Source organism: Rhinolophus sinicus, chromosome 6, assembly GCF_057876585.1.
Source record: "Rhinolophus sinicus isolate RSI-liver-muscle chromosome 6, RSI-T2T, whole genome shotgun sequence".
Lineage (NCBI taxonomy): Eukaryota > Metazoa > Chordata > Mammalia > Chiroptera > Rhinolophidae > Rhinolophus > Rhinolophus sinicus.
The window spans coordinates 11193238-11220735 of NC_142506.1; the positions used below are offsets into that span (position 1 = coordinate 11193238).

The window sequence follows — 27498 nt, forward strand, 5'->3', positions numbered from 1 at the left end:
TGACAGTTATCTGAAATTATCACTGTATTATCGAAGCCTCAGCTTGATCCTCAGACAGAGTTGGTGCCTTGTATTAACGACCGTGCTGGGATTTATAGCCTATAATTCTAACTGCTTCTCCCGACACTCTGCTGCTCCACGGCCTCCTCTTGCCTTCCTCCCACGATGACCTCCAGTCTCCAGCCTATGCAATTACCAGAACTCAGCTGCAGGCCAATGGCCATCAGAGCAAAAACAAAGAACAGCTTGGCTTCTCAAAGCTTGGAATTCTGAAAACAAAATAATATACTTTCTATTTTTAGAGGTGGGGTCATGGGGGAACTTGCTATTTGAGTCAAATGAGTCAGTCGGGATGAGAAAGTTAATATATTTCAGATGGTTTGTCCATGCTGGCATGCACCATCGCCAAAAGCCGTGGACAGAGAATATTTTATTTTAAAGAACAGTATTAACACATGTTCAACTATTAGATTATAAATTAGATATGTCAGCATTGGTTTCCGTTTTGCATGCTAATGAAACAGAATAATTAGCATTATTTCAAAACTACCATAAATTCTGCCTCAAATTCCTCTTCCTGCCAAACCATCTGACACGTTCATCTTCCTAATCTTTGCGAGTGGATATGACTCTCCAGAGTCAAAGCTCTTTAAAGGTCCCGCATCACAGATGTGCACTTACTCTACCTGAGGGAAGACTCCCTGGAGTTAGCGTCATCTGTGCAAAGGCAGAAGGATGGAAATGCCTAACCAAGTGAAGAGAGTGGACGAGGAGGTGAAGGTGAAGAGTACACGAAGAGATCAGCAAGTGTGAAAGTCTGGAAGTGAAAGAAAACACAATACTTTTGGGGGATTTTAAGTGTCTGAATCAACGGGCCAGAGAGGAGAGTGGCGAGAGAGTGAAAAAGCAGCCTAGTGCCAGAATGGCTTTTATTGTAGGAGGGCTGAGGAAGCCTCTGAAAGATCACTGGAGGACAAGCATGGCCAGACCTGTACTCTGGAGTGACCCGTCAGCCTGGCAGAAACTGGTGGGAGGCAAGGCTGGAGCAGGAAGCATGTAGGAGGCTGAGGATAAAATCGCATACAGAGCAGTAGTAGCGCTGGGAGCAGAAGGAGACTGAGAAGGGATTGGTAGAGGTTTCTAGGGATGAGACTAGATAGCATATCTTCTTAACGGGCTGAAGATTTTTACTCGTCTCTTTGGAGGAATAAATGTTTTGCTTTTGGTAACTGTCAAATAAAGTCACTATGCTCTGAGGCAGAGGAAAACATACCATCGTGCTGCCCTGAAAATAAGATGGGGTCTTATACTAATTTTTGCTCCAAAAGACACATTAGGGCTTATGTTCAGGGGATTTCATCCTGAAAAATCATGCTGGGGCTTATTTTCCGCTTAGGTCTTATTTTTGGGGAAACACAGTAAATAAGCTACTACTACATTTTCTTGACTGTAATACTATCAAGTGTAAGAAGTACTGTCAGCTTAATAGTTCGAGGGTGTGGGGAATCAACGGTACCACATAACAGGAGATGGGTGTTGTTAAGACTTATGGTTGAGGGGAAGCAATTAAAAGTTCTTGAGTGTGACTTGTTAAGTGTCCTGCTTTATGAAATGAAGTCAAAGCACAGTGTGCCCCTGGGGAAAGAGAAAGGAAGTACTTGCCACCAGTAGGCACCCAATGGTCAAACTGGACAAGGAAGGCTGCCAGAAAGTCTGGGAACACTTCCCGCCAATTGGCAGCCACGCTCGTACTTAGAGCATGGTTGCTGCCCAGGTCTGCCCAAGTGAGGACACAATGCCTTACCCAACCCTCTCATTCTCAGGACTAGTATGTGCCAAAGTATCTGCCATGGAGTATTTGCCCCACGGGAGAAAAAGGTTCTATGAACACTGTTTTCAACCCCTTTTGGTAGTCTTTCATTCATGCCTCAAATATATATGAGGCACCGGTTCCATGCCAGGTGCCCTCTTAGGCATGGCGGACAGTCTCAACCAAGGCAGACAAGTACCTGCTCTCACTGAACTGACATCCTAACCAAAGGCAAACCACGTAATGAAGACTAAGGAATCCCACAGTAAAGAAAACGGATTCATTTGTCCGACTCTGAAAACTGTATTATTTTGTTGTTTAAAATAAACTCCTTACATTTGTGGTGGAAAACTCTACTCAACACCTTTCGTCAACCCCCAGCTCACACTCTCATTTCTTCGCCAAATTTTGCACGGCAAGTTCTAAGACCCTGCTTCCTTTTGCTCTCATTCCCAAGACATTAATTACTTGCCTATCTTCCTGTGTCTAGCACAGTAGTCTGCACATAGGAGGTGCCTGTTCACTACAAAAATATTATTTGAGATGTCAGCAGGTGATCGGCAAAAAAATCTAACTAAATCGCCGGACTGAAACAGCACAGCTGATTCTCTCCAATTAAATCTAGTGTGTAGCTAAGAGAATCCCTAATATAGTAAAGGGCCCACACAGCACATAGTGATAAATACAGTTCCATCACGTCTGCTCACAATAAATATATTTCACCAGACACACGATGGTTCATTATGGGAATAAATGCTGTTCCTGACACTTTACTTTTTGCTTCCCTATCAGGAAAAGGTTACCAAAACCAATATTATAATGAAAAATGATTAGCTACCTTAGAAACATTTTTTTTGTTCACACCCCGTGCATGACAGAACATTTCTTACCTTCTTGACAGTCCTAGTAATATTTTATCCTGCACTAAAATCTCTTAATGCTTTAAAAAAACAACTAAAATGCTCTGGGCTTGTTTCTTTGCACTTGAGAACTTATGCCAACTGCTAATAATTTATAAAGTATATGTTCTTTCAAGTAAAAATGATTAAAGTAAATGCCTTTAAGCCAGCTAAAAAGATTAGGTAATGAATATTTGGAGAGTATACTACAGTTCATAAAACACTTTCACGTTTCGTTTTTAGCTATCTGATTTAATCCTTACATAACTGTGGGTTAGGTAGCATTATTATTAGTATTATTATTATTGTATTACCCATAATTTACATAAAAGTAAAATTCCGTTAATTTGATTAAAAAAAAAAAAAAACCTCACAAACTATTAGGTGGTTGAGCCAGAATCTGAACTTATATATTCTGGTTCCAAATTCCAGGCTCTTTCCATGGCTTTGGCAGTCTCTATCCTTCACACTATTATCAACATACCTAGGTGATTAAATGAAGGAGTTTAAAATGTTATAACGAAAATAGGATTTCATGACTAATATAAATTTTAACAAATGCAAGGCAAACAAGTCTGAAGGACAGGACGTACTTGAGTATAACATATACACAAATAGATTCTCAAGGCTACCAGTTGTGCATATGGAAGCCTTCACTTCAGCGCTAGTAAGAACCGTACCTCATTTCCCCCTAAGTAAGGTAAAGTGAGCAGATGCTAACCAGGTGCCAAAGATCAGAACGCAAGCTCCATGGGCAGAGGGATGTGTCTGTTTTGTTCACTCCTGTATGTGCAGCACACTCAGTAAACATTTGCTGAATGAATGAATGAATGAATGTTAATTACAACATGGAATATAAAAAAAGAGGTTCTCAGACATCGGAGAATAAAGTTAGTTTATATTGAAACCTATATGAACAACTCTTTAAAACCTATACGTACCATTTAACTCTGTCATTACTGAGTAACATGTGTGCCAGCAACTATGCTGTGTATGTATGGAGCTTCCCTGGCCCGTGAGATCCGGAATGAGAAGTCAGATGTCAGATTTTATCCTCTAGAGCGCCTAGCTAAACAACCTTTACTAGATTAGTTATTTTCAACCCTGATTATACATTAGCATGACCTGAGGAACTTAAAAACAATGCCTAGACTCACTCTAGACACCAGTGAAATCTGCAACTCTGGGGATGGGGATGGGCTCACGGTTGGTACCGATATTCAGTGATGGGTGAACATCACTACTGTGAAGCAACGGTTCTCAAAATCTGCTGTACAAGAGAATCACCTGGAGGGCTTTTAAATCCAGCCCCACGCCCAGAGTTTCAGCTTCAGAGGGTTTGGGTGGCACCTGACAATCAGCACTTTCACTGAGTTTCCAGGTGATGCTGCTGCTGCTCGTGTGGGAGCCGCGCTTTGAGGACCTTCCGCAATGTTTCTTGAGTGAATTACACGATACATGGAGGAGACACCCGAATACAAACACATGAACATTGCATGAAAAATTTAAATACCATAAAGGAACGCCGTGCTCAACAGCGGTGGTCATCAGGAAAACATGAATGAGACATCACTGCATACTTATTAGAATGGATAAAATTAAAGCAAACAAACAAAAGATACCCAAGCACCTATGACCATCATGCACTGCTGATGGAAATGCAGAACGGTGCGCCATATTGAAAAACAGGCTGTCAGTTTCTTACACGTTTAACATGTCCTTACCACGTGAGCCAGCAATCCCAGGCCTGGATATTTATCCAAGAGAAACTAAAACTTACATTCACGTCACAACCTGTGCATGATTGTTTCTAACAGCTTTATTCATAATGGCCCCAAGCTGGAAACTGCTGAAATGTCCTTCAGCTGGTGAATAAGACAGCAACACGACACGACAAGCCGATGACATTAGCAACGCTGTGGATGCATCTCAGATGCATTCTGCTCAGTGAAAGAAGCTACTTAAAAGGCCACATACTGTATGATTCCAAGTGTGCAACATTCTGGAAAAGTTAAAACTATGGAGAAAACAAAACAGTGGTTGCCAGGGACTGGAAATGGGGGGAGGTGTCAACTACAAAGGGGCGCCTATTATATCCATCTAACAATTATAAAACTTAAATCATTCTAACCTCAGAAATTAATAACTTGGCAAGATAATTATTTTCTTAAGTATGATGTGCATCGTCCCCAGGACACTTATTATTTGGTCTTCCTATTCTAGTTTCAGGCTGCTTTCTGAGTACAAATGGCATCACATTCTCTCAAAATAAGCCACCATGAGAGAAACACCCATAGATCCCAGTTTGTGTTTAAACTTGCTGCTGACTCATTTCTCCCTTGATAACTGAACCTTTTTTCCCCTAATGACTTTAATTATAGCCATCTCTCGTTCCAAAGCTTCCCCTTTCCTTGGGAACATATTTGTTATCCTTGTGACCTCCTGACTGTGAGACACTGGGTAAATATGTCACCTCCAAGATTCAGTGTGCTAAAAACAGAAGCTGCATTTTTCATGCATTCCTTTCCTGCACGTGGACGCCGCGGACGTTACGAGAAATGGTGTCTGCGCACTGGATTATTATTGTTATGCTTGAAATAAATTTCATGGAATCTGTTCCAATCTTGGAGTACAATAAATATCCTACTGCTCTCTCCCATAACGTAGCAACTGTTCACACCGGAAACGGCATTCTCAGGCATTATTGACGGAATGTTTTGGTATTGCCAGAACCACAGGATCTGGACACGTAGGACCTGGTTTTAAGTCTCCCTCTGTAACTTACTTTGTGACCTTGAGCAAACCACTGACCTTTCATGAGTCTCACTTCTTTATCTACAAAACGGGACGACAACTACAGGTTTTTTTAGACGCTACTTTGAAGACAAGACGAAGCACACATAAATGACTAAATAATGTCGGATACAATTCCTACTCTCTGATCTCTGAATGGAAGTGACCGAGGTGAAGCAGGCTCCCCTCAGTGCCACAGGAGCCCATCCACGCAAATCTATGGGAGACCCACACAAATTGTTCACTACTCAAGAACCGACAAATCAATTTTTCAAGACAGGAATGAAATACTTGAACTGAGAGAAAAGAAGTCCACGTGGGAGTGATTTCAAGAGATGGTGTACGATACAGGGGAAACAACATGAGCTTCGGTGTTACCCAAACCAGGCTGTGAATTTCAGCACTTCGGGAAGTTATATTACCTCTGTCCGTATGTTTTCTAAACTAGAAAATGGGTACAGGTATCCTGTAGAGTTGTGAGAAATCACCAATCGCATATATAAAGGATGTAAGTACCAGAACCTGTGCATAGGTAGGCACTCAAACAAACAATGCCTGCAGTGACTCATTAATTCAACAGGCATTCATTAAGTACCACACTGTACACTATACAAAGACTGGCTGTTACTTTATTATCACTGCTTTCCAGAAGGACTAGGGCAAACCTAAGGCGAAGGCAGAATAGATGGACGTCATTATTGCTCATATAAAGGGCATGTAGAAAAGCTAATTCCTCACTGCCAAAGCATTCCCTGATAAGCCTAAGGGCTTGACTAAAATTCTAACATGACACAGAGTCAATCTAATTTGAAGTAATCTTTTTTCTTCACTTATTCAATTATTTATTTGGTACCCCAATCTGCTTTAAAATGTAAAAAAATTTCTGGAAAGTAACAACTTTATAAAAGAGAAGAGGGAGGATAATTACAACTCTCCCAATGTCCTCTCTCTATCAGTTATAAAACTTAAATCCTTCCAAGCTCAGAAATTATTAACTTGGCAAGATAATTATTTTCCAGTTTTCAGACATCTCCTGTCTTCTGGTTCCACTGTTTACTAACGTTGGAACCGTGAAAGTGTCACTTAACTTCTCTGAAGCAGTTTCATCATTAAGATGGGAATGGTACCATTTAGCTTCACTGCTGTAAAATAAAGACATGAGGGAAAGAGAAATTGTATGGGGTGCGAAACACGAAGAAAGCGGAAAGGAAAACACAGAAAAGAGTCAGACAGATACTGACTCACACAAGAGAAAGAGAGAGGCAAACACAAAGAATAAAAAATTTGCATAGGGCAGAAATTTCCCTCAATGAGCATAAATCCTCACACCAGGGATGTAATCCAGCCTGCAAAAAGCCAGTCTCTGTTGTGAAACTTAAGATTTTTAGCATTTCCCAACAATTAATGGTCATCCAGCAAGTGAATGGCGATGGCTTCATTAACCTCATGAAGGGAAAAATGAAGCGCAATTGAGGGCCACAGAGACGATAAAACTGTCTACAGAAGGAATACACGTAACATCCAAGTCCCTGCCCTCATGGAACTCAACTGCGGTTCTGAATAGATGCTGAAGGTAGAGGAAAAGCAACCCACCAGGAACAATAAAGTGAAAGTATTTAATGCTCCGGGGAACTCCCATGTAATGGGACCCTTGACTGACGTGAATGGCCATTCCCTATTTTCAGTTTGGAGATCTAGATTGAGCATGTTTAAAGGAAAGGTACACAGTGAATTTGTGAATCCATATAATTATAAGATTACAGTGTAAATTCACACACACACACACACCTTGAATATAAATGTCACTGTCACTGAAACTGATTTCTAAGTTTCACTCGTGGATTCAAATAGCTCCATATCTTATTTTCTGTACAGCTCACCTCTGACCTAAAATCATGTTAAATCTGTGGTGAACATCTTCAGATTAGCAAATCTGCACTTAAAATGACATGCTCTCTTTTACTCTTAACACTGAAATGTACCAACAAAATTGTATGTTATATTAGATTATTTTAATACTAAAGATCTCAGATTCACAGCCAATTCTATTTTTGACCACAAAGTGAAGCTCTTATATTTTGAAGGTTTCTAAGTACCAATTCTTGTCTAAAGCGCTCAATTTCTGCACTAAAATGCCTGAGGCCTGCTATTCATATAATAGGCAAATGCATAAAAGGCACCAGAAAGACTGCTTGATGACTTGAGAAAGTGTCTATACAAAGGTGCCGGCACATTCGAAAAAAGTTCTACTGATGTTAAAATTGCAGGAAATCATACGTTGTGATAGTGGAGACAGTTTAAGTAAAAGGCAAAAAAGAGAAGAAATTACATGAGCATATTATTTAGAAAAATTAATTTCACCCAAAAAAATCTGGTTACGTCTGCCTTAAACCAAATCATACGGTTTACTTCACAACTTGGGTTAGTAAGAACACGATTACCATTTAGGAAAGTGGAATTTTTTTCTGTGAAATTGTTCCCTAACTCAGTTATTATCACACTGCCACCACTGTCATCTTCTGTAGAAACATAAAAATTATCTTCAATCAATTTTGATTTGTATAACTCCAAGAATAAGAACTAAAAAAAAAGGGTGGCATAGGTAGGGAGACCAGCCTACATATTAAGTGACTCAAACTAAGGTCTTCTGGCTGCTAAGCTCATATTCTTTCCACTGTGTGGTACTAGCTCTTTCTCAATAATGACATAAACCTAAAGTAAGCTTTCAGGGTTTGCAAGCTTGATCTTGGTAATAACCCTGACAGGTAAACTGGGGCAGACATTATACCTCTAATATATAGGACACTGGGTACCCAGGGATAAAATGATTTGTCCAAAGAAATTGAATCTAATGCCTGGTGATATCCACAAGACACAAATATCTACTGTAGTGCATCTGTTATGTTCGTATTCTAGGGATGGTAAGTACCAGCTAGCTACTACACTGCCTCTTTCCTGCCATCATCTTTCATCACACTCTTTCCTGCTGGGCCTGAACCCAGCCTCAGAATCTTCTGGAACAGAGGCAGCCCCTATCAATTGACTGGCAATATTAGCCATCCAGATAAAATCTGCATTCTTATTCTTACTCTCTTCATTTACTGCATTATGTAACATTTGTTTCTAACTTTCTTTCTTTGCTTTTGATTTGATATTTTTATTCGTGTTTCTCTAATTATTTCATGTTTGTATGTATTGTCTTCTCCAAGTACCGGGACTCCCTCCGTCTTTTATTTATCTCAGATCACCAACAGCAATGATTCATACACAATAGACGCTCAAAGTGTTCTGAACGTACTTGAGACAAATGGATGGTATTTATGAAAAACATCTCAAGTTATAAAAGGAAACCCAAAAGCAGAAACTGCCCTTGCTTCTGATTACGGTTTAGAGCAGGAGGTCAGTAAATTTTTTTCTGTAAAGAGTCATATAATAAGTATTATAAGCCTTGTGGGTCAGGTGGTCTCTGATGCACCACTCAGCTGGGCCATTATAGTGTAAAGCATCTATAGAAAATATGTAAATGAATGAGTGTGTCTAAAACCCAATAACACTTTATGGACACTGAAATCTGAACTTTATATAATTTTCTCACATCACAGAAAATTATTCTTCTCTTGATTTTTCCCCCAACAATTAAAAATCATAACAGCCATTCTTAGCTCGCAGGCCATAGAAAAAGAGGAGACTGACTGAATTTGGCACTCTGGCTTAGTGCGGTTCTCAAAGTGACAATTTCTGGTGGTCTGCAAGATCCCTTCAGCAAGTCCAACTACCCATGTGTGAGGCCAGATTTTCTGCGTACACTTCAACCAAAACAATGTATTACGAGAGACTGCATACAGAAGCAAATATGACGATCCAGCTGCCTTCTATTAAGGCAGAAAACGAGGAGATTTGCAATAATGTAAAATAATGCCACTCTTCTCACTAATTTTTCTTTATGTTATATTTCATATATTATATAATGCTACTTATGTTAACATGTAATGGATTTATTATTGATTTTTAAATGGATTAGTATTTTTTAAATTCCCTCGTGTTGATTTCTAATATGATAAATGTCAGGAGCTATAACCCATATAAACAAAAGTTCTCTGGGGGCCCTCAGTAAATTTTAAGAACGTAAAGGGATCTTGAGACCAGACAGTTTGAGACGAGCTGCTGAGGACAGCTGGGCTGACTCATCCCCGCCGGCAGAGTGTGCCCAGCCAAGCTCGTTCAGATCCACCCACCAGACAGACCACCGGATGTCAATCTCTGTCCTGACTTCCCCCCACCTGAGAGCTTCCTGGTATGTCTTTGATTAGATCCTGATTGGTTAAAATTTAATCCCACTCAATTTGTGTTCTTGCACAATAAAGTTGGTGAACACATGGTGGTTATTTCATGAAAGAACGCTTCAGATATGTGCACACCATAAAAAAGCTTCAGTCTTTACTTTGCCAAACTAGGCAACTTGAAGCAAGTATTTCTCCTTGGCTTGTATTTTCCAATCTTTAAAAAAAAAAAAGAATGACTGTAATTCCTTGCCTCCATGAGAACACACCTCGAAACAAACAGATTTCACTGTCTCCTTTATAAATCATCGTCCCTTTGACTTGCCTCCACAAAAACTGTGGGGGCCCAATGCTTGTCAGCTTCCTCACAGCAGCATTAAATCTAAAGAAATAAAATACACTAGACGTGGTGGAAGCTTAATTGACAGTGCTAATAATAATGCACTAAAAATTACATTTTGCAAGTAAAGGATACACCTCTTTAAGAGAGTATTAATATTTTGCTTGTTCAGTTATTTGAGATTCAAAAGAATATTTTAGGAGAAACAAAAGCGAAAATTGTCTTAATTCCAGTGTTACCATATATAGGGAAACCTTATATAAGGACGCATTTCTTTCACTATAAATTTACTTTGTCATAAGGTTTAAACTTTCTATCCAAATGGTGTGTACTGCTAGCTTGGGGACTCTTGCCACCACCCCTCCCCCAATTTTAGGGAGAATTAAACAATAACTATGATTTCCAACATTTATCATTTTGTTGAATTACATACTATTAACTAGAAAGTGTTTCTGCATAAGTATACGATTTTAAAACTCTTTATAGTTTTCTCTTATGGACTAAGAATTTTATAATCAATAACGAAGGACTAAGAAATTTATATTTTCAGATATTTATCTTTCAATCTGTATTATAAAATACCTAAACTATCAGGAATTATGATCAGAAGTTAAATTTGCCATAATTTGTGATTATAGGCTCCAAGAAGTAAAATAAAACACATTTGGCTATTTTGACCAACACCAAAACCGAAATGCACTAGCATCTTGAAGATCAGAAAGCCATTAGCAAATTATTACCTGTTTGGGGATTATTACCCATTTGGGGAAACTGCAAATTATATTAGAAAGACTTTGGTAGCTGTGATGTTCAATGAAGAACAGAAAACAGACTTAAAATGTGGGGAAAATGCTTACTGTTTAAATCTACACAGTAAAAGCAAAAGTCTCACCATAATTGCAAAACATTCCAAATTGTGAAACATAATTTGTAAAACAGACAAAAATAAAGTAGCTTCCTCAGTTATTTTTTGAGATCTCAGCATCAATTTAAAGAAAGTGCTTATATTTAAAAGAAAGCCTATTTCAAAATATGAAACCCTATACTAAGTACAAATAAGGACACAAAATAAATTTGTATCTCGTATCATACAACATTCCTCCTGTTCCATGTCTGTGTAAATGAAAGTGATGTGAAACTTAAGTGGAAAAAAAACAAAGTTATTTCCTTCACTATTCAATTCTTTAGGCAATAAAAGAAACTCAAGCTGAAAAGAAAGAATAACAATTGATGCTAAGGTAAAAACAATCAAATTACATAAAATTGTTATGTGAGTTACATGGAAAAAGAAGGGGAAAAACAAAGATAAATAAAAAAAGGATATGAGTACTTCACTGTGTAGAAAAGGTACATCATTTCTGGCAAATACTGTCTACAAAAATTTTTTTGTACAATAAATCATGTTCCCCACTCTCATTTTTAAGTTAAAATTATGCCAATTAAAAAACCTGACTATAATAAAGTTGATTAGGAAGGCAACAAATTTCAAAATCACATGGAATTTATACTAGCACAAAGATAGAAGAGATTCGTAAATTACGTAAATACTAACCACTGTGTACACCTAAAACTAATATAAAATAATTAGTTTGAATGTCAACTGCAATTGAAAAATATTTTTTTTTTTAAAAGATAGATGGGATCAAGAGAATTCTGGGTCACACTTAAGAAGAAAAAATAGTCTGAGAAAACATCGTTCCTACTGTATTCCAAAGCAACAAAACTAGAATTAAAGTATGGTTATTTCAAAGCTTGGCACAGCAGTTTAAAATTTGAAAAACACCCTTGTTATTTTAATAAAATAGTTTTCCGTTTTATTCTAGTTTCCCAATTCCCCTCCCCAAGAGTGGGACAACACAGTGTAATTTTCTGTAGCTGGTGGGGAATTTTCTTAGCACTTTGTGGAAACTGTTGGCTTTCAGAAACAGACAGGCTGATTTGAACCAAAGTTAGACAAAACACAGAATTGCAGCAACAATAAAAAGCCATTTCGAAAGAGGATCAAGCCAAGCAGATAAGCAAACTTTATACAATCAACTTTCTGGGACTGTTCATCAAGTCAGTTCCCTAATTTCAAAAAGCCAAAGCAAAGCAAAGCGTGCTGACTTACATTGCTTCTTTAGTTCTTTCAGCTGTTGTTTAAACTGTACAAATTTTTCATTATTTTGAAAATCTGCATCAGAATTCTTATTCTGTAAAGCCAAAAATCTCTTCTCCACTAATAGCTTGAGATCTGGTATTTTCTCTGGACGCTCTTCTTTTACCTGAGGAAGACCATGACATCGTCTTAGTTAAATGTTAACAATAACACAGTACCATTATTTTTATCTCATTTCATTCAAATAAAAATATGAGGTAGAAAACAGAATCTCCCCCAACAGAGAAGCAAAGAGGTCGGGACTCATTTCAGAATTGACTGCTGGTAAGCAATGGAGGATCATTCATCCCATCCCCTCACGGCTTTCTTCAAGTACCCCTTCCATGCCCTAACTTGCCATCTCCTGACACTACTGGAGGAAAACGTCACAGCAGCCCAACTCTTGTGTCTTCCACTTGCAGACCCTGAGCACCCCCACTTCCTCCTTTAATGCAGGTCTGCCCCACCCGTTTCCCCCTCCCCATGTGGTGATTCCATCCTTCGTTCTCCTCTGCTCTAACCGTCTGCCTCCCTAGGTGAGAATGGCTCCTGTTTCACCAAAGCAGTTGCGACTTGAACCTTGAACTTCACCACCTGCGGCAACAACAAGGAATAGGTGCCCCCTATTTGGGTCAAAGCTAAACTCTCAATCTATGTTCTTAGTTTTCCTCCCAATATTTTATTATGAAATGTTTGAACACGCGGACAAGTTGAAAGAATTGTATTTTACCCTTCACCTACTTTCTACGTTTGCTTTGTCACGTAATATATTCATCTATCTGTCCCTCTTGCCATCCTCAACCTTGTTTTTAAGTTCGTTCTGAATTCCAACTTCTTCATCTCCTGCAGAACTTGCCCTCTCTCTAAGCTCTTCCCTCCAAAACCTATAAATTGGCTCTTTACTCCCATATTTTAAAACAACCAAGCTCTTTAATCCCGTCCCACTCCTCCCAGCTATTTTCTCTTTAGAGTCCAGCAACCTGCGGGGGGAAAATCACCGATACCCACTGTTTCTACTTCATCCTCCTCAAACTTCAGCCACTATAATCGAGCTGCTGGTCCCACCACCTCATGTCAATTCCACTTCTTCAGGCCTCTAATTGGTCCCTTCAATCACTGGCCTTTTCCTGATGCTTCTGCCACCAAATAAAATTCACCGAACTCTCCTTGTGCCCCAATAAGCCTTAGATTTCTTCCACAGCCCCAGTGATATTCAGTTGCATTTATTTATTTAGTTATTTAATTGATAAACTTTTATTTATTTAAGTGTGTTTTTCCAGGACTCATCAGCTCCAAGTCAAGTAGTTGTTTCAATCTAGTTGTGGAGGGCGCAGCTCACAGTGGCCCATGTGGGGATCGAACCAGCAACCTTGTTGTTACGAGCACCACGCTCTAACCAACTGAGCTAACCAGCTGTCCCCAGTTGCACTTATTTTTATGTGTTTCTTTCTCCTAATGAAATGTAAACTCTTTGAAAGATGTCTGATTTATCACTGTGTTGCCAGCACCTGGCACATAGTAGGTAGTACTCAATATATATGTACTTGATATATTTCAAACAAATTAATCTTATTTGCTCCAAATATACTTACCCACTAAAACCCATAATTTATCAACTGTTATTAGTATTGGCTGAGTACACAACAGAATTTCTGAGCTGGAAGACAACTTAGAGATCATCTAATCTTGATATCTATCCACCTTCTCCAACTTTATAAATAAATAAAATGATATAAAAAGAAGTTAAATGACTTACCTACTAGCTTCCAGTTAGGGGCAATGCTAAGACTATAAGAAAAAACTCAGGTTTAGTTCTGGTCAGTGGGATATATTTCTGATCTCTATGAATCTGAGAACCTATGTATGTGAAGTCAAAAAATTATGTGCAATTTATCTGCTAAGATTACCCTTCGTCATGGAGAAAAGAATTATATAATCTTCTTTTGCTTAATTGCTATGCATTTTAATTAGCTAAATCCAAAACGAAAATTAAGCATAAAACCAAAATGCCTGAATTTGTATTTCTAGTACAGAGTGAAGTGTTCTCACTGTACTGGTGGAACTCCACCAGAGCTGGGATCTACCATCAAAGAGAGTTGTGAAAAACACAGAGAAGCTTTAAACACAAGTCCCATACGTAATTAAAATTTAAAATAAGTGCTGTAAGGCTAAAGAACCAATAAAGCTTGGTTTGGAAAAGAGAAAGTAGAAAAGCACTTTTAATAATGCCTTGTGTCTCAAGAATAAGAGCTATTAGACACGGTGACTAGCTATCCTCGACTTCTCCACTGGATAGAACAAGATGCGACAAGTTCAGATCATGGCATGAAAAGTTCAGAGTAGATACAGAAAATAAATTATGAGTTCTTAGAAAAGAATTATAGTCTCTCTTTCTGGATTTATAAAACAAAATTGACTCACATTCACACGAGATGCTAATGGCAACATTACAGGCTGGCATACCAATGAACCTTCCGGAGGTCTTTAATGAGTCGGAAGTTATTATTTAATCTGGGGTGATCAGAAAAGATCCAATCTGAACAGAAGGTCAGTAAATACAAACGTTCTTTTCCAACAAAGTCTCTAACCCACTCAACACACGTAATTTCCCTAGTTCAAATACAACCACTGCTAAGGAGTTAGAAGAATGGGGTGGGCAGGAAGAAATGGATGGAATAGGCATTTTGAGGTTAGCAACATGGCAACCTGAAACACGACCCTGAAACAGGAAAACCTGAATAAACCAAATTTGGTGATTCAGAGTACTTTTGTTCCCCACAGCCAGAACCTCAAGAGAATTGCTGTAAAGCACATAATTTCATGGCTTCTGGAAATTGGATGCTGCAGTCAGCATAGCTATCTACTGCAAAGAAAACTTACTGTACTCTTATCAAAACGAGAGCCTGGAAAATATCAGACTCATTATCTGTTTGAGTCAATGCAGTAAATGGGGATTAACAATATTTTTAATGGTTTCTTGCTTGGTTTGTATCTTCAAGAGAAACAGATACATAATCCCAAAAAGGAAAGGAAAATAGCCATTCGTTGGGTAGCTGACCATATGTATTATCTAGTCTGAAAAAGGGAAGGATGGCCATCTCTTCCTAGGACAAATTTAAAATATCTCAAAGAATTCTGAGATGGGTGGAGAGGATCTATTAGATCCATCCCTTTATTAAAGTCTCTAGATAAAGGACTTAAAATCTCAGTGAATTAAAAGGCACTGTGTATTAGCTTGCTAAGGCTGTCATCACAAAGGACCACAGACTGGGTGGCTTAAACAACAGAAATGATTTTCTCACAGATCTAGAGGCTGGAAGTGAGACTAAGGTGACAGCAGGGCTAGTTTCTTCTGAGGCATTTCTCTCTGGCTTGAAGATGGTTGTCTTCTCCCTGTATGGTCACATGGTCTTCCTTCTTTACGTGTCTGTGTCTACATTCCCTCTTCTTAGAAGGACACCAGTTACATTGGATTAGGGCTCATCCCAATGACTTCATTTCAACTTAATTACCTCTTTAAAAACGCTGTCTCCAAAGACTGTCACATTCTGAAGTACTGGGGTTAAGGACTTCAACAAATGAATGTTGGGGCAACACAATTTAGTGTATACACTGAGTTAATGGATTTTTACAACAGGTTATAGATGATTAATCTTTAGACCATTATCATTTTTAAATGATAGAAATGACTAACAAGTAAAATTAGCAGACGCCATACGTACATAATGGGGATTTAACACTGCCCTTGAGAGAGGAAAAAGTCAGGTTTTTATGCACCACTCCACTTACCCATCCACGAGTGCCCCCTATGTGCTAAGCTAAAAGGAGAGAGGACCAGAGAAGTCGATTGGGGAGCAGATGGCAAATAGCTTTGAGAGCCAGGTTATGGAAGTGAGACCTGTGACAGGCAGCAGAAAAGACACTGAAAGATTTTAAGGAGTAACGTAATAATACCATGAGAACTTTTTTTTTAATGGTTACTATAGTTAACGCACATCAGATGCACTACAGACAGAAAGAAGGAAGTTATTGCTGTATGTTAACTAATGGCAGAAGGGCTGATAATTTGGTCACAATATAGTATTTTTGAAGCAGAATGGCTTGAGTCTTTTTGTGAGAGGAAGACCAGGATGGATGATGACTCCAAGATATTCAATCTTTAATATGGGCAACAAGCTAAACAATGTTTTCTTAGGAAAGAATGGGGCAGTCCTGAATGTCTATACAACATCTAAGTGGAGAGATCTAGGCAAGCAGCTGGAAAGACATTTAAAATGAGAACATGGGAAGAAAAAGAAGAGAGGAAAAAGGAGCTCTAAAACAAGCCAAGAAGAAAACCAGGAGTGAGGCATGCCACAGAAGACAGGAAAAGAAAAATTTCCTTAAGAGAGAATGCTTGTCCTTTGGGAAAAATGCTACAAGAGAGCTCCAGCAAGATAAGGTCTAAATTCAATTCTTAGGCACTGGGACCTATTCATCAGTCTCGACCTATGAGCCTGTGAAGCTGCTCTCAGGCAAGGGTTATTCCACTGGTGTCTAGTGTGCTGCTTGTTATACAGTAGGTGCTCAAATGATGCTGATGAACGAGTGAATCACAGGGAGGCCAATTTATGCTGCATTGAGACGAGAAAAAAGACTAAGGGAGTTCTGTGGGAACAAGTGAATAAAGTTTGGTGGCAAAGAAGACAGGACGGAGATCATGGGAAAGAGCTAAAGAGACTTGTTTATTTGCATAGAGGGTAACAGTGGCTTGAAGTGAAGTTGATATGATGGAGGAAAAAGAACCTGGCCCTTGGGATCAGGCAGATCCCAGTCTACCCTATGCATGGAACTTAGGACAGCCCTTCTAGGCCCTGGATTTCGCTCACCTCTTCGTCAGGAATCGGGAACGCCCAGCTCAATGCTGTGATAACTCCATTAAATCATGTTTGTGTTTAACTTTGGCACATAGTGGACGCTAAAAAAATTTTATTCTTCTCCTCCCAACTTTCGCACAAAACCTTTAACATGGTTGTGGACTGAGAAAGAGCCAGTGGGGAGACATAAATCAAAAACACTAAGAGAAAGCAAGTAACGGATTCCATTTGAGAAAATCATTCAAGTACTAGGGCAAAAACTCCAGAAGGAAGAAGACGCCAGCTGGGAAAGCACAACGGAGTCTCGCGCAGGTGTCATCAGGAGTGCCACAGGGCCAGGCAGGCAAGGACCAGAGAAACCCTCAAGCAGCAGAGGACAACAGGAAGTGGTGAGGGCTGTGCGGAGCAGATGTACAAGCCCCAGGTGAGAGGAAGCTACTACACAGCTCCAGCTGGCTGCTGCCTCGGGAGAGAGCAAGCCCTGTTTTGAAAGTTCTGTTTTAGAGAGCTAGACTTCTGTGAGACGTTTTCTGGCTTTTAAAACAATGTATAGTCTACACAATACATCAGACTAAAAGCCATGAATTTGAAAACTCTGTTTAATGCAAACAACGTATTTGGGACATAAAAATAAAAGTACTTCTGTGATCCACAGTATTTGGGTGGCCTAGTGCAATTCCCAGACTGCTACTCTAGGGATGAAATGTGGTCCTTGCACACAAGACAGAATCATGGAAAAAGATGGGTGTAGGGGAGAGAGGAGAAAGTAAAGGATTCCATTTGACATGCTAATCCAAAGTATTTATGATTGAAAAGTTGGGCTCTACGCTTGAGATTAAACTAAGGCTCTGCTATTAAGTGAATGACCTTAGAAAAGTTATTAGCGTGGTTCCCCGAAAATAAGACCTAGCCGGACAATCAGCTCTAATGCATCTTTTGGAGCAAAAATTAATGTAAGAAAAACCCGATATTATATTATATTGTATTGTATATTTATTTTATTATATTATATTATATTATATTATATTATATTATATTATATTATATTATATTATATTATATTATATTATATTATATCATATTATAAAGACCCGGTCTTATACTATAGTAAAATAAGACCGGGTCTCATATTAATTTTTGCTCCAAAAGATGCATTAGAGCTGATTGTCCGGCTAGGTCTTACTTTCAGGGAAACACGGTATTAGGTAGGTGCAAAAGTAATTGCGGTTTTTGCAATTATTTTTAATCTTTTAAACCGCAATTACTTTTGCACCAACCTAATAAATGCATCTACCCTTAGTTTCGTCCCTTGTAAATAGAAAATAATAAGTATTTACCTCACAATGTTGCTGAGAGAAAGAGATGAAATGAAGCAATAAAGCCCTGGGCTGTGTGTCATAGAGAATATTCAATAATGAGGAGCTGCTTTACTGTTATCATTATATACAGGTCTCCAGGGTGCCTGGATATATGGGTCTGCAGCTCCACAGACTAATATGGAAACTCCCACATGGAGGAAATCAGTGGATCTATTGATTTTAATGAAGAACGTGGAAATGGATGGGATTACCAAGGGGACCGAATACACAGAAATTAAAAAAGGATAGAACTCAGGAGAATACCAATTTATGGAGCAGCTAGAAGAGTCTAAAAAAAAAAAAAATATACAGGAGTGAAGAAGACAGCCAAAAGAAAGTATCCCACAGTCTAGAAAGAAATTTCAAGATCTGTCAAATGCTGCAGAGAAGTCAAACTAATAAGCACTGAGAAGTGTCCGTTGGACTCGGTGATTGGGGCCCTGGGGACTTTAGCAAGAGCAGAGATATGCACTAACTGCTGACTCCAAAATACCCAGAGCTTTGTTTAATGAATTGTTTCAAAAAGATGGAGGCGTGATTGGAAAAAAACACACAGATCCCCAGAAGTTCCACGGACTCTCCAACTGCTCAGTTGCAGCTCAGTCACTCATAAGTGTTCAGCTGCATTTAACTGGAACCCAACACGCCTGTGACCACACTGTTTCTCTTATGTCAGCAAGGGGAATGTAACCAGTGAGCCGACTGTCACCAACTAAGTGAGGCCTGTTTTTATCAACAGAGCCTGGCTGTTCCAGGCAAAAAGAGAATGGTGGAAGCGAAAGGCAGACCTCGGTCCTTACCCACAGTGAAACGACGTACTACTTTCAATGTGCTTTGAGTGAACATTTTAAATATTTCTATGATGATAATATATCTCATTTCTTTCAAACAAGATTGTACACATATACAATTACTCAAAGCGTGTCATTTTATTGCCATAGAGCAAAGTCAAGGTCTCCTCCTCCAATTATCCTATTGCCGTACAGCCATCGTCTCACTGGGAGGGGAGATCACAGGCGCTAAGGTTATTAATGGGCTCGGTTACTCACACGCTGTTGAATCATGTGAGGTCTAGTATAAAGTTAGTCATTCTTGTAACTGAACCAAGACGCGGATGCATTTACTCTCCCCGAAACAGCCACTGGTCGATGTTTGGCTACCAAAATAACATACACCCAGTGATTTATATTTTGGAAATCACACAGCCTTTAGAAATGTATTATGGGTATACGTAATAGTGAGAAGCAATTTGCTTTGTGTTCTGCTCAGTACATTAAGTATTCCCAGTTCTAAGTCACCGTGAGCTTGATGGAAGGCTATGGGGACCTGCTTTCATGCAGGGAATACAGAAGGAATTGCCTCAGTTGGTCCTAGAACACTCATTCAGCAAATATTAACTGAGTCCCAACTGGGCGGCAGGCATTACGTGAAGCACTGAGACCTGGAAGCTGGCCGGGACTTAGGACACACCACCAACCCAAGTAGTCACACACAGGGTGAATTTATATAGGCCAACGTCGTCTCCACCTTTCTATAGCAGAGAAGCTGGGTAAAGTTTTTATTGAAAGGCATGTCCAGGCTGAGAATCGTTATGCTTTCACTGGCTATCACCTAATTGCATGTACATAGGGAGACACATTACATTTTCTATAGAGTTTACGATACTGCCTTTGCCCTGTTCTTTAAAAAAAATATATATATATATATATATCACACACACTAATGATGACCAGCGTGGATTACACCCTTCATCCCTTGCCAGTTTCTGTTGTCCATTGCACAATCCACACTGAACTCTGTTGGACCCAATTATTCGTCGTCGAGTGAGTTTCCCAGTGCCATTATTTAGTACGACTTCTGACAAAACACTTAAGAGAGAATACTTCCTTCAAATGGAGTTCATAGTTTACCAAGGTGTTGTAATACACCATTACTGGGCAGTGGCCAACCAGATATGGAAACATCTTTCCTTCTTCAAGCCTTTCAGAAAATTTTTGAAAATGAATAGACTAAACATGGGTGAGAGTGCTATTGGTTTAGTTCTAATGGACCGGTCCTGTTAGAATAGGCAGTTGTCGAACAGATGGCAGTTAGACGGGGCAATCTGCCATCTACGTGCATCTGTTACTAAACAATTATGCTGTTGAAAATTATTCCAATAAATTTCTCATGGCACCATTCCCACTATAGATTATGATCAACAGGAATCACTTATTTACCCAGAATAGAGCATTAGGATTTCCATCTTGGGGGGGTGTTGGGGTTGGGGGGGTGACAAACTGCTGATTTTGCTTCTCCAGGTTTTCTTCCTTCTTTGGCAGAATTCAAAGACATGTACATTATTCACTTATTCAATTCAATAAATATTTACTGAACGCCTACCACACACAGGCACTGCGCTAGGCTTGGAGACGTGATAGTAAACAGACTAACCTGGTCCCTCTTGCTCTCGGGGGTTTGGGATCTGGTGGAGGAAACAAATATTACTCAAAGAGTCAAACAAATACACTGCCACCAACTGTGATGAGGGCTGGGAAGGAAACAGATCAGATGCTAGGAGAGCATGTCACAACATAAATACTGAGGACACCATTTCATAGGCAATCTTTTTTTTTTCTTTTTTTTCTGGCAATCTTGTTAAGCACTGTTCAATTTCAACTCGGGTCCAACTGAGTGGAGGGTGAGATGAGGATTACGATTGCTGTTATTAACAGTTTACACTTGTTACAGCACCTTTCATCTGAGTTCAAAGCCTTACGTACACAAGAATCATTATCCCGATTTTACAGATGTGAGGAATGGCAGCTCCCAGTAGTTCAGCGTCTTGCCCAAGGTTACACTGAGTCAGTGACAGATGGTTTCAACTCATTTAACCCCTCTTTCAACTTAACTTTGCTTTGCATGTGCCTCCAAATAACACTTCAGAATGAACTTTCATACCCATCTTAATTTTATGAAAGCGTACTTAATTTCAGGCACATATCCTCAACCTTTGGCGGTCATTTGTTGGTTCTTACATGAAAAGGCACTTATTCCGAATTTGAAATTGCCTTTCTTGTCCAGCATGCCTCTGCTAGCCACAGATTTACTAAACGCCACATTTATCATTATAGTATCTCACTCAAGATTTTGCAGTGAAGAAAGTACAGCAACGGGTTGATGCTTGCGGGATTTACTGGCCTTACCAAGGACCCCATCAGCCAGAAAGATGACCTTTCAGAATGCTATACTATCTACTGCAGATTCAGTTCCAGTGCTACCTGCGAGACACCACCCCATGAGGTTACCGTGATGTCCCACAGGATGCTGGCAACCACTGAATAACATATGACATTATTGCTCCAACAGCCAGAACTCAGGAGCCTAAGAACCAAGGGACAAAAGGAGAATTAGCTACACATCTTCGCTTCCTCTCATCACACCTAATGACCAAGTTGCACACCATCCCCCTCATGGCTACAACTCTAGTTCTGCTGGTTTAACAGTCTCCGTACCCAAGAGAAAAGTGATTTCACGAGAGGACTCAACAAGGCTTCCACTGATTAGAAAGCTTAAACTGCAGCCTAGCAGTTTTGAGCTCCTCATGACACTGAACAGACAGACAAAAAGTGAGGTTACGGAACTGGTTGGGACAATGAATCTTGATTATCGAGGGTAAATAGGATTGCTGCGACAGAGTGAGGAAGGGGAGGTGTGTATCTAGAACCAGGAATGCCTCCTGGTTTTGCCATGTCTACTGGTAAAAGATAAGGGAAGTCAGAAACAACTCTGTAAGGAAGGACCATCAAGAACACAGATACCCCAGGAATGAAAGGATAGGTGTGACAATCAGATAAAAACCTACAACCCAGAGTTGGCTGAGAGCAAAGAGAACATGAAATGGGTAGTGGAGAAAGGGAGTGAAAAATACCAACTACGTGTTCAGGCCCCATAGCAAAAGTGAAGACTGAAGCAGCCACTCATATTTCTTCCTTGCTTTGACACGTACGTACTTACTTACGTTTTGAACTAATGTCTCCCTTTCCCTTTCTGCTAATATTTTATAAAAAGTGAGCTGGTGGCTCATTAGTTACAAAACGCCCTAACGGGACAGTAACAAAAGTAGTAAGCACGGCCCAAATTTCCTAGACTTGGAAACAGTAACTGATAAGATGTTATATTGGGGAAACAGAAAGCATGTTTTTTGCTTTTCTGAGAGATAACTGCAGTCAGAAGGGAGCATTTTGTTGTTGTTGCCACTGTTTGCAAGTTGAAGTCTGGACGAAAAGTGTACGCGCCAGAGGTTGAGCGGCCCCGCTGACTGGCCGAGAATCATTTGAACATCTTTCCAATCAATGTCTAGGGAACTTTCCCACCTTCTGAGTGATACCTCACTGGGATAGGACCAGATAGTCACTTTCTCAGCTTCTTGTGCTTCTTGTGCAGCAAGAGCACAGGCATATCACGGTGGTCCTTTGTGGGACTGTCCGCAGAGCGCATACAACCAGATTACCAAGGGGGCTCACCTTTCAATTCCGATTCTCCCTCATACTAGCTGTGCATTCTTGGGCAAGTTATTAATACTTATCCTCTAAAAACTTGATTTCCTCATTTATAACTTGACCCAAACCACAGGTTGTCATGAATATTGAAGGAATCAGTGTAGTTCAAGAATTTAGAGCTTTAAATTCCAAACCCAGCAGCCACTAGCCACATGTGGTTCTTTAACTTAACGAATAAAATTAAAAATGTAGCTCCTCCCATTTTAAGTGCTCAACAGCCACAGAGCTTCCCACAGTGTAGACACAGAATATTTCTTCTACTGTAGAGAGTTCTACTGGAAAGTGCTGCCTTCCAGGACATTTCCTGACCCTCAGGAAGCACTCAGATGGTAACTGCTGCTATTATTCTGACCAGCATTGTTATCACTAGTATTTTACATTCCACCCTCAGAATTAATTTATCTTACGTCTAAAGTTCGTACTTTTGACCACCTTCACCTAATTCTTCCCCACCCCCATCACCTCCCCTTACGTCTGGCAACCACCTTATTATCATCATAAGTATTACAACCGCAAGTTTAAGATACAGCTGAATGTAAAGATCTGCTGGAGATGGACAAGTAAAAAGCAATTCAATGGGGTCATAGCAATAGCTGCTCTCAGTGCATAGCTTAGTATGGGCAAGTAAGTCACTGAGCTGAGCGCTTCACAGGGATTGTTTTATTTAATCTTCCCCAAACAAACGAGCAAACAAGCTAAGCAGTAAGAGCTGAGAAATCCCCATATTACAGATTAGGAAATCGAGGCCAAGCGCTGGGACTTGCACTGGCAGGTCTGTAACAGCACTAAGTCCACGACTGACCTACTACTTAGACGACAGGTACTTCCCGAGTGCTCACTCAGAACCGTGCACTGCTCTACACGCTGGGAACACAGTAGGACACAAAAGGGACCAAGCCCCTGCCCTCACGGGGCTTATATTCCAGTGGAGAAGAATAATAAGAAAACATATAATTCGCCAGATGGTAATAAGTGCTGCAGACAACAATTAAAGGGGGAAGGGAGGTGAGCTCTTCTCTGATGGACAGCCAGGAAGCCTTCACTGAAAAGACGACATGTGAACAGAGACCTAAAAAATGTTAGAAAGGGCTGGAGAGTGGAAGGAGATGAGGTCAGAGGTGAAGAGAGAGTGAGGCTGGGACAGACCGTGGAAGCCAACGTGTAACCTTTAGCCTCTACTCGAAGATTGATGGGGAGGTTTTGAGCAGAGGAGTCAGAAGATCTGATTTTCTTTCTTGAAGGATCACTTTGGCTGCTATGATGAGAATAGATTTTAAGGGAGGAAGGAAACCAGTTAGAAGCAGGAAGCCGGCTAATAGGCGACTGCAGTCATCTAGGCAAAAAGTGATGATGGCATGAATTAAGGTCATAGCAGAAGGGGCAAGAGGTGGTTAGATTTTAAAATACATTTTGAAGGTAGAAACAACAGGGTTTACTGATGCACTGGATATGGGTTGTGAAACAAGTAAGGAATTCAGGACAACCTTGGTTGGGCCTGAGTCAATGAAGCAGTACAGCTGCTGTTGTCTGAGGCTGGGGAGTCTGGAGGAACAGCCAGTTTGGAAGAAGAAAAAAAAAATCAAGCATCTAGTTTTGGAAGGTTAAATGTGAAATGCCTACGGGAATGAAATGAAGAAGAAATAAAGAGAGTTGAATGTCTGAGGCTTGGAGAGAAGACATGGTTATAGCAACAAATGCTACGAAATATATTAAGTATGTGGCATTATTATAAGAGCACGTGGAGTAACATGCTTGGTGGACTGGGTGGTATTGGGGAGCGTTATTTAAAAAGAGGCTACACTAAGTTTGTGAAGGGTAAGAAAGAGTTAGGTATTTGAAAGTGAAAGGAGGGCACTCCCAGTAGAAGAAATAATGTGAGCTAAGGCCAGAGGCAAGAGAACATTCCAAGAACTAGCACAAAAGAATTGTAAAAAATGAGACTACAGAGTTAAACAGGGATATGTGCCAGGTTAAGAACTCTGAATTTAATCCCAAGTAATAGGAATAACTGAAGCTGTGAAAAAGACAGGGAAAATAATCACATTTCTGATTTAGAAATATCTCTAGGGCTACTAGACGGAAAACCTATTAGAAGAGAACAAAACCTTGTATAGCAAACTTGACACAGGAGACTTAAGATGGAGATGAGGCAGGTGAATTAATTTGACGACCAATAAACTTTGGTGATGGATGCGAGCTACGAGGAGCGAGGGGAAGTAAGGATGATTACCACGTTTCTGATGTGAGAAACCGGGTGGATGGTTCGAGGGGAAAACTTCTCTCTGGGACATGCTGAATCTACAGAGCACCCGTAAGTAGAGCTGTCAAATAGATGACTGAATTCATGAGTGTGGTTCTCAGATGAGCGATCTGGAATGGAAGTAAGGATTTGAGACTCAGCAACATCAAGACAGTAACTCAAGTTATAAGCCTAGATGCTATCTCTCAGGAAGAGAGTGCAGTGTGAGAAAAGAATCACAGAACAGGTAGATTTAATGGGTGGAGATGAAGTGGGGTCCACCAAGATGATGGAGAAGTAGCCAGAAGCTAGGAAAAAACAAACAAACAGACGTGTGTTACCATTGACAGTCAAAGGAACAAAACAATTCAGAAAGGAGGGAGTTATTAATAGCAGCGAAGCTAAATAAGAAATCAAATGAACATGACTTCTATCCACCATTAACCTAATCAAAAAGTCACTGTGCCACAGGAAATTCGGCTGAACATTATCCACTGGGTTTTTTACTAGGTGTGTAACCTTGGGCGATTTCCATTAACTCTGTCTGCCCTACCTCCTCATCTACACAAGAATGTTGTATTAGCTACTGCACCTAGCTGTTGTGAGGATACGTGGTGAGGTGCGTAAAGGACCTAGCGTGTGTCAGTCACAGAGGCACAAAAAATGCCCTATTTTTATTACCACATAGTTTATGCATGTCGGACAGGCAGATCCAAGTAACAAGGAGAACAGGGGTTGAGAGTATGAGGCTACATGGAACCAATGGCCATTGAGTTTTGAAAAAGAGCAATTGGGAGAAAAGAACTATAATCTTTTCCCCGTTCTTCCACCTCTTTCCCAATGTTTCCTTTCTCCCTCCAAAGCATATGTTAGCATTTACACAAAGAACTCGGTGCACACATTTACTCCAATCATCATGTATTTGTGATGCACGTGTTACGCTCTTAAAAAGGGCAGCTTAGACTCATGAGCAGCCCACAAACAAATAAACAAATGTTCGGTAGACGTTAATCTGTCGATTAGTGGTTTCAAAAATTCTTCCAACAGTTTTTGAAATGATAAGCCAGGTAAGGCTTATCAAATGAAATATTCTAACAACACGATTAAGGAGACCTTTGAACAACCAAATTGGCTTTCAGGTTAGTTTCGACACTGGCAAAATGACAGTCACAGAGAAGTTTCCCAGATGGCATATACTTTCCTATCAAGGATTATTAAATGTTCCACCCTTTCTTGCTCTCACCTCCTCAAAGACATGAGGTCAGGTGAAACTGGGAAAACTGTCTCCAATGCTTGCCTTTCTAATGTAAGAAACATTGCGCTTTTACAAAAGAATTCCACTGATTCTGGGGGTTGTTTTTTTCTTTCATATCTAACCTAAACTATTTCCTTCCTAGCATAATTCTTTCATAGCCTCTTTGCTTTAGCGTTGGCTTTGCAATTCTTTCAATGAGACTGTCAACACACAAAACCCCTGTTATAGTCGCTTCCTGCTTGCTTATTCTGCGTTACGTCCATCAAAGTCAAGGTTCCAAGAAAAGTCCTAGCTGAGGATCTCTTCCATACAGCTCAGAAGTGATTGGTGATACTGGAGCTTATCTTGTGGTCAAGACGCACTTGCTTTAGAATCTAAACAACAAAAGAAGTTATTTCTTGCTCCGGTCTTTGGGTGAGTAGCATGGAAGAGGAGGGATAGCCGCACATGCTGCTACCTATCCTGAAGAAGGCAAAGGATTTGGGAGGAGAATGCAGCAGCGCTAAGCTTCATGGAAGCCCTTTCCTTCTGAGCGGTCTGGGCCAGGAAGACCAGCCTCTGTACGTGGAGCCACTGGGAAGGAACCCAGCCACCACGCGGCTGGAAGAGCTTCCTTCCCACATTCCACATCCTCCATGAAAGAGAGGATCCTAATAACCAAATGAACAAATTCGCCATTTCTGTTGTCGCCAAACAGAAAGGCAATGCTCATTGTTTTCTTCCTTCTGTCCTTGCTTAAGTATCCATCAGAAAACCTATTTAATAAGACTATAGAAACTGAAAATAAAGAAGCATAGTATCTACTCCGGGGACACTATCTTTTTCTCTAAATCTGTAAGTTAACTCCTAATGGTCACAGTGCCCTGAGGATTCTGACAAACAGGAAGTCAAATCCCTTGTCTTTCTCCCATACACATACCTACAGCGCAGAATGAGGGCAATCTAAGGATAGGAGGCTGGAAGTTTCCCTCAGTTATCGCATCTCACCTA

General features: G+C 40.1%; 1 protein-coding gene across 5 annotated transcripts in view; it reads right to left on the reverse strand.

The window, feature by feature from the left end:
* The window catches only part of NSMCE2 (NSE2 SUMO ligase component of SMC5/6 complex), a 213591-nt gene that overhangs the window by 132085 nt on the left and 54008 nt on the right, over nucleotides 1-27498 (reverse strand). For all 5 annotated transcript variants that reach the window (XR_012490922.2, XR_016021495.1, XM_074317044.2 and 2 more), the window contains exon 4: nucleotides 12233-12386. Coding sequence is in view for 3 of the 5 variants with exons in the window: in XM_074317044.2 (XP_074173145.1) it covers nucleotides 12233-12386 (154 nt within the window). In the remaining 2 variants the exon portion in view is untranslated. The remainder of the gene's footprint in view (nucleotides 1-12232; nucleotides 12387-27498) is intronic.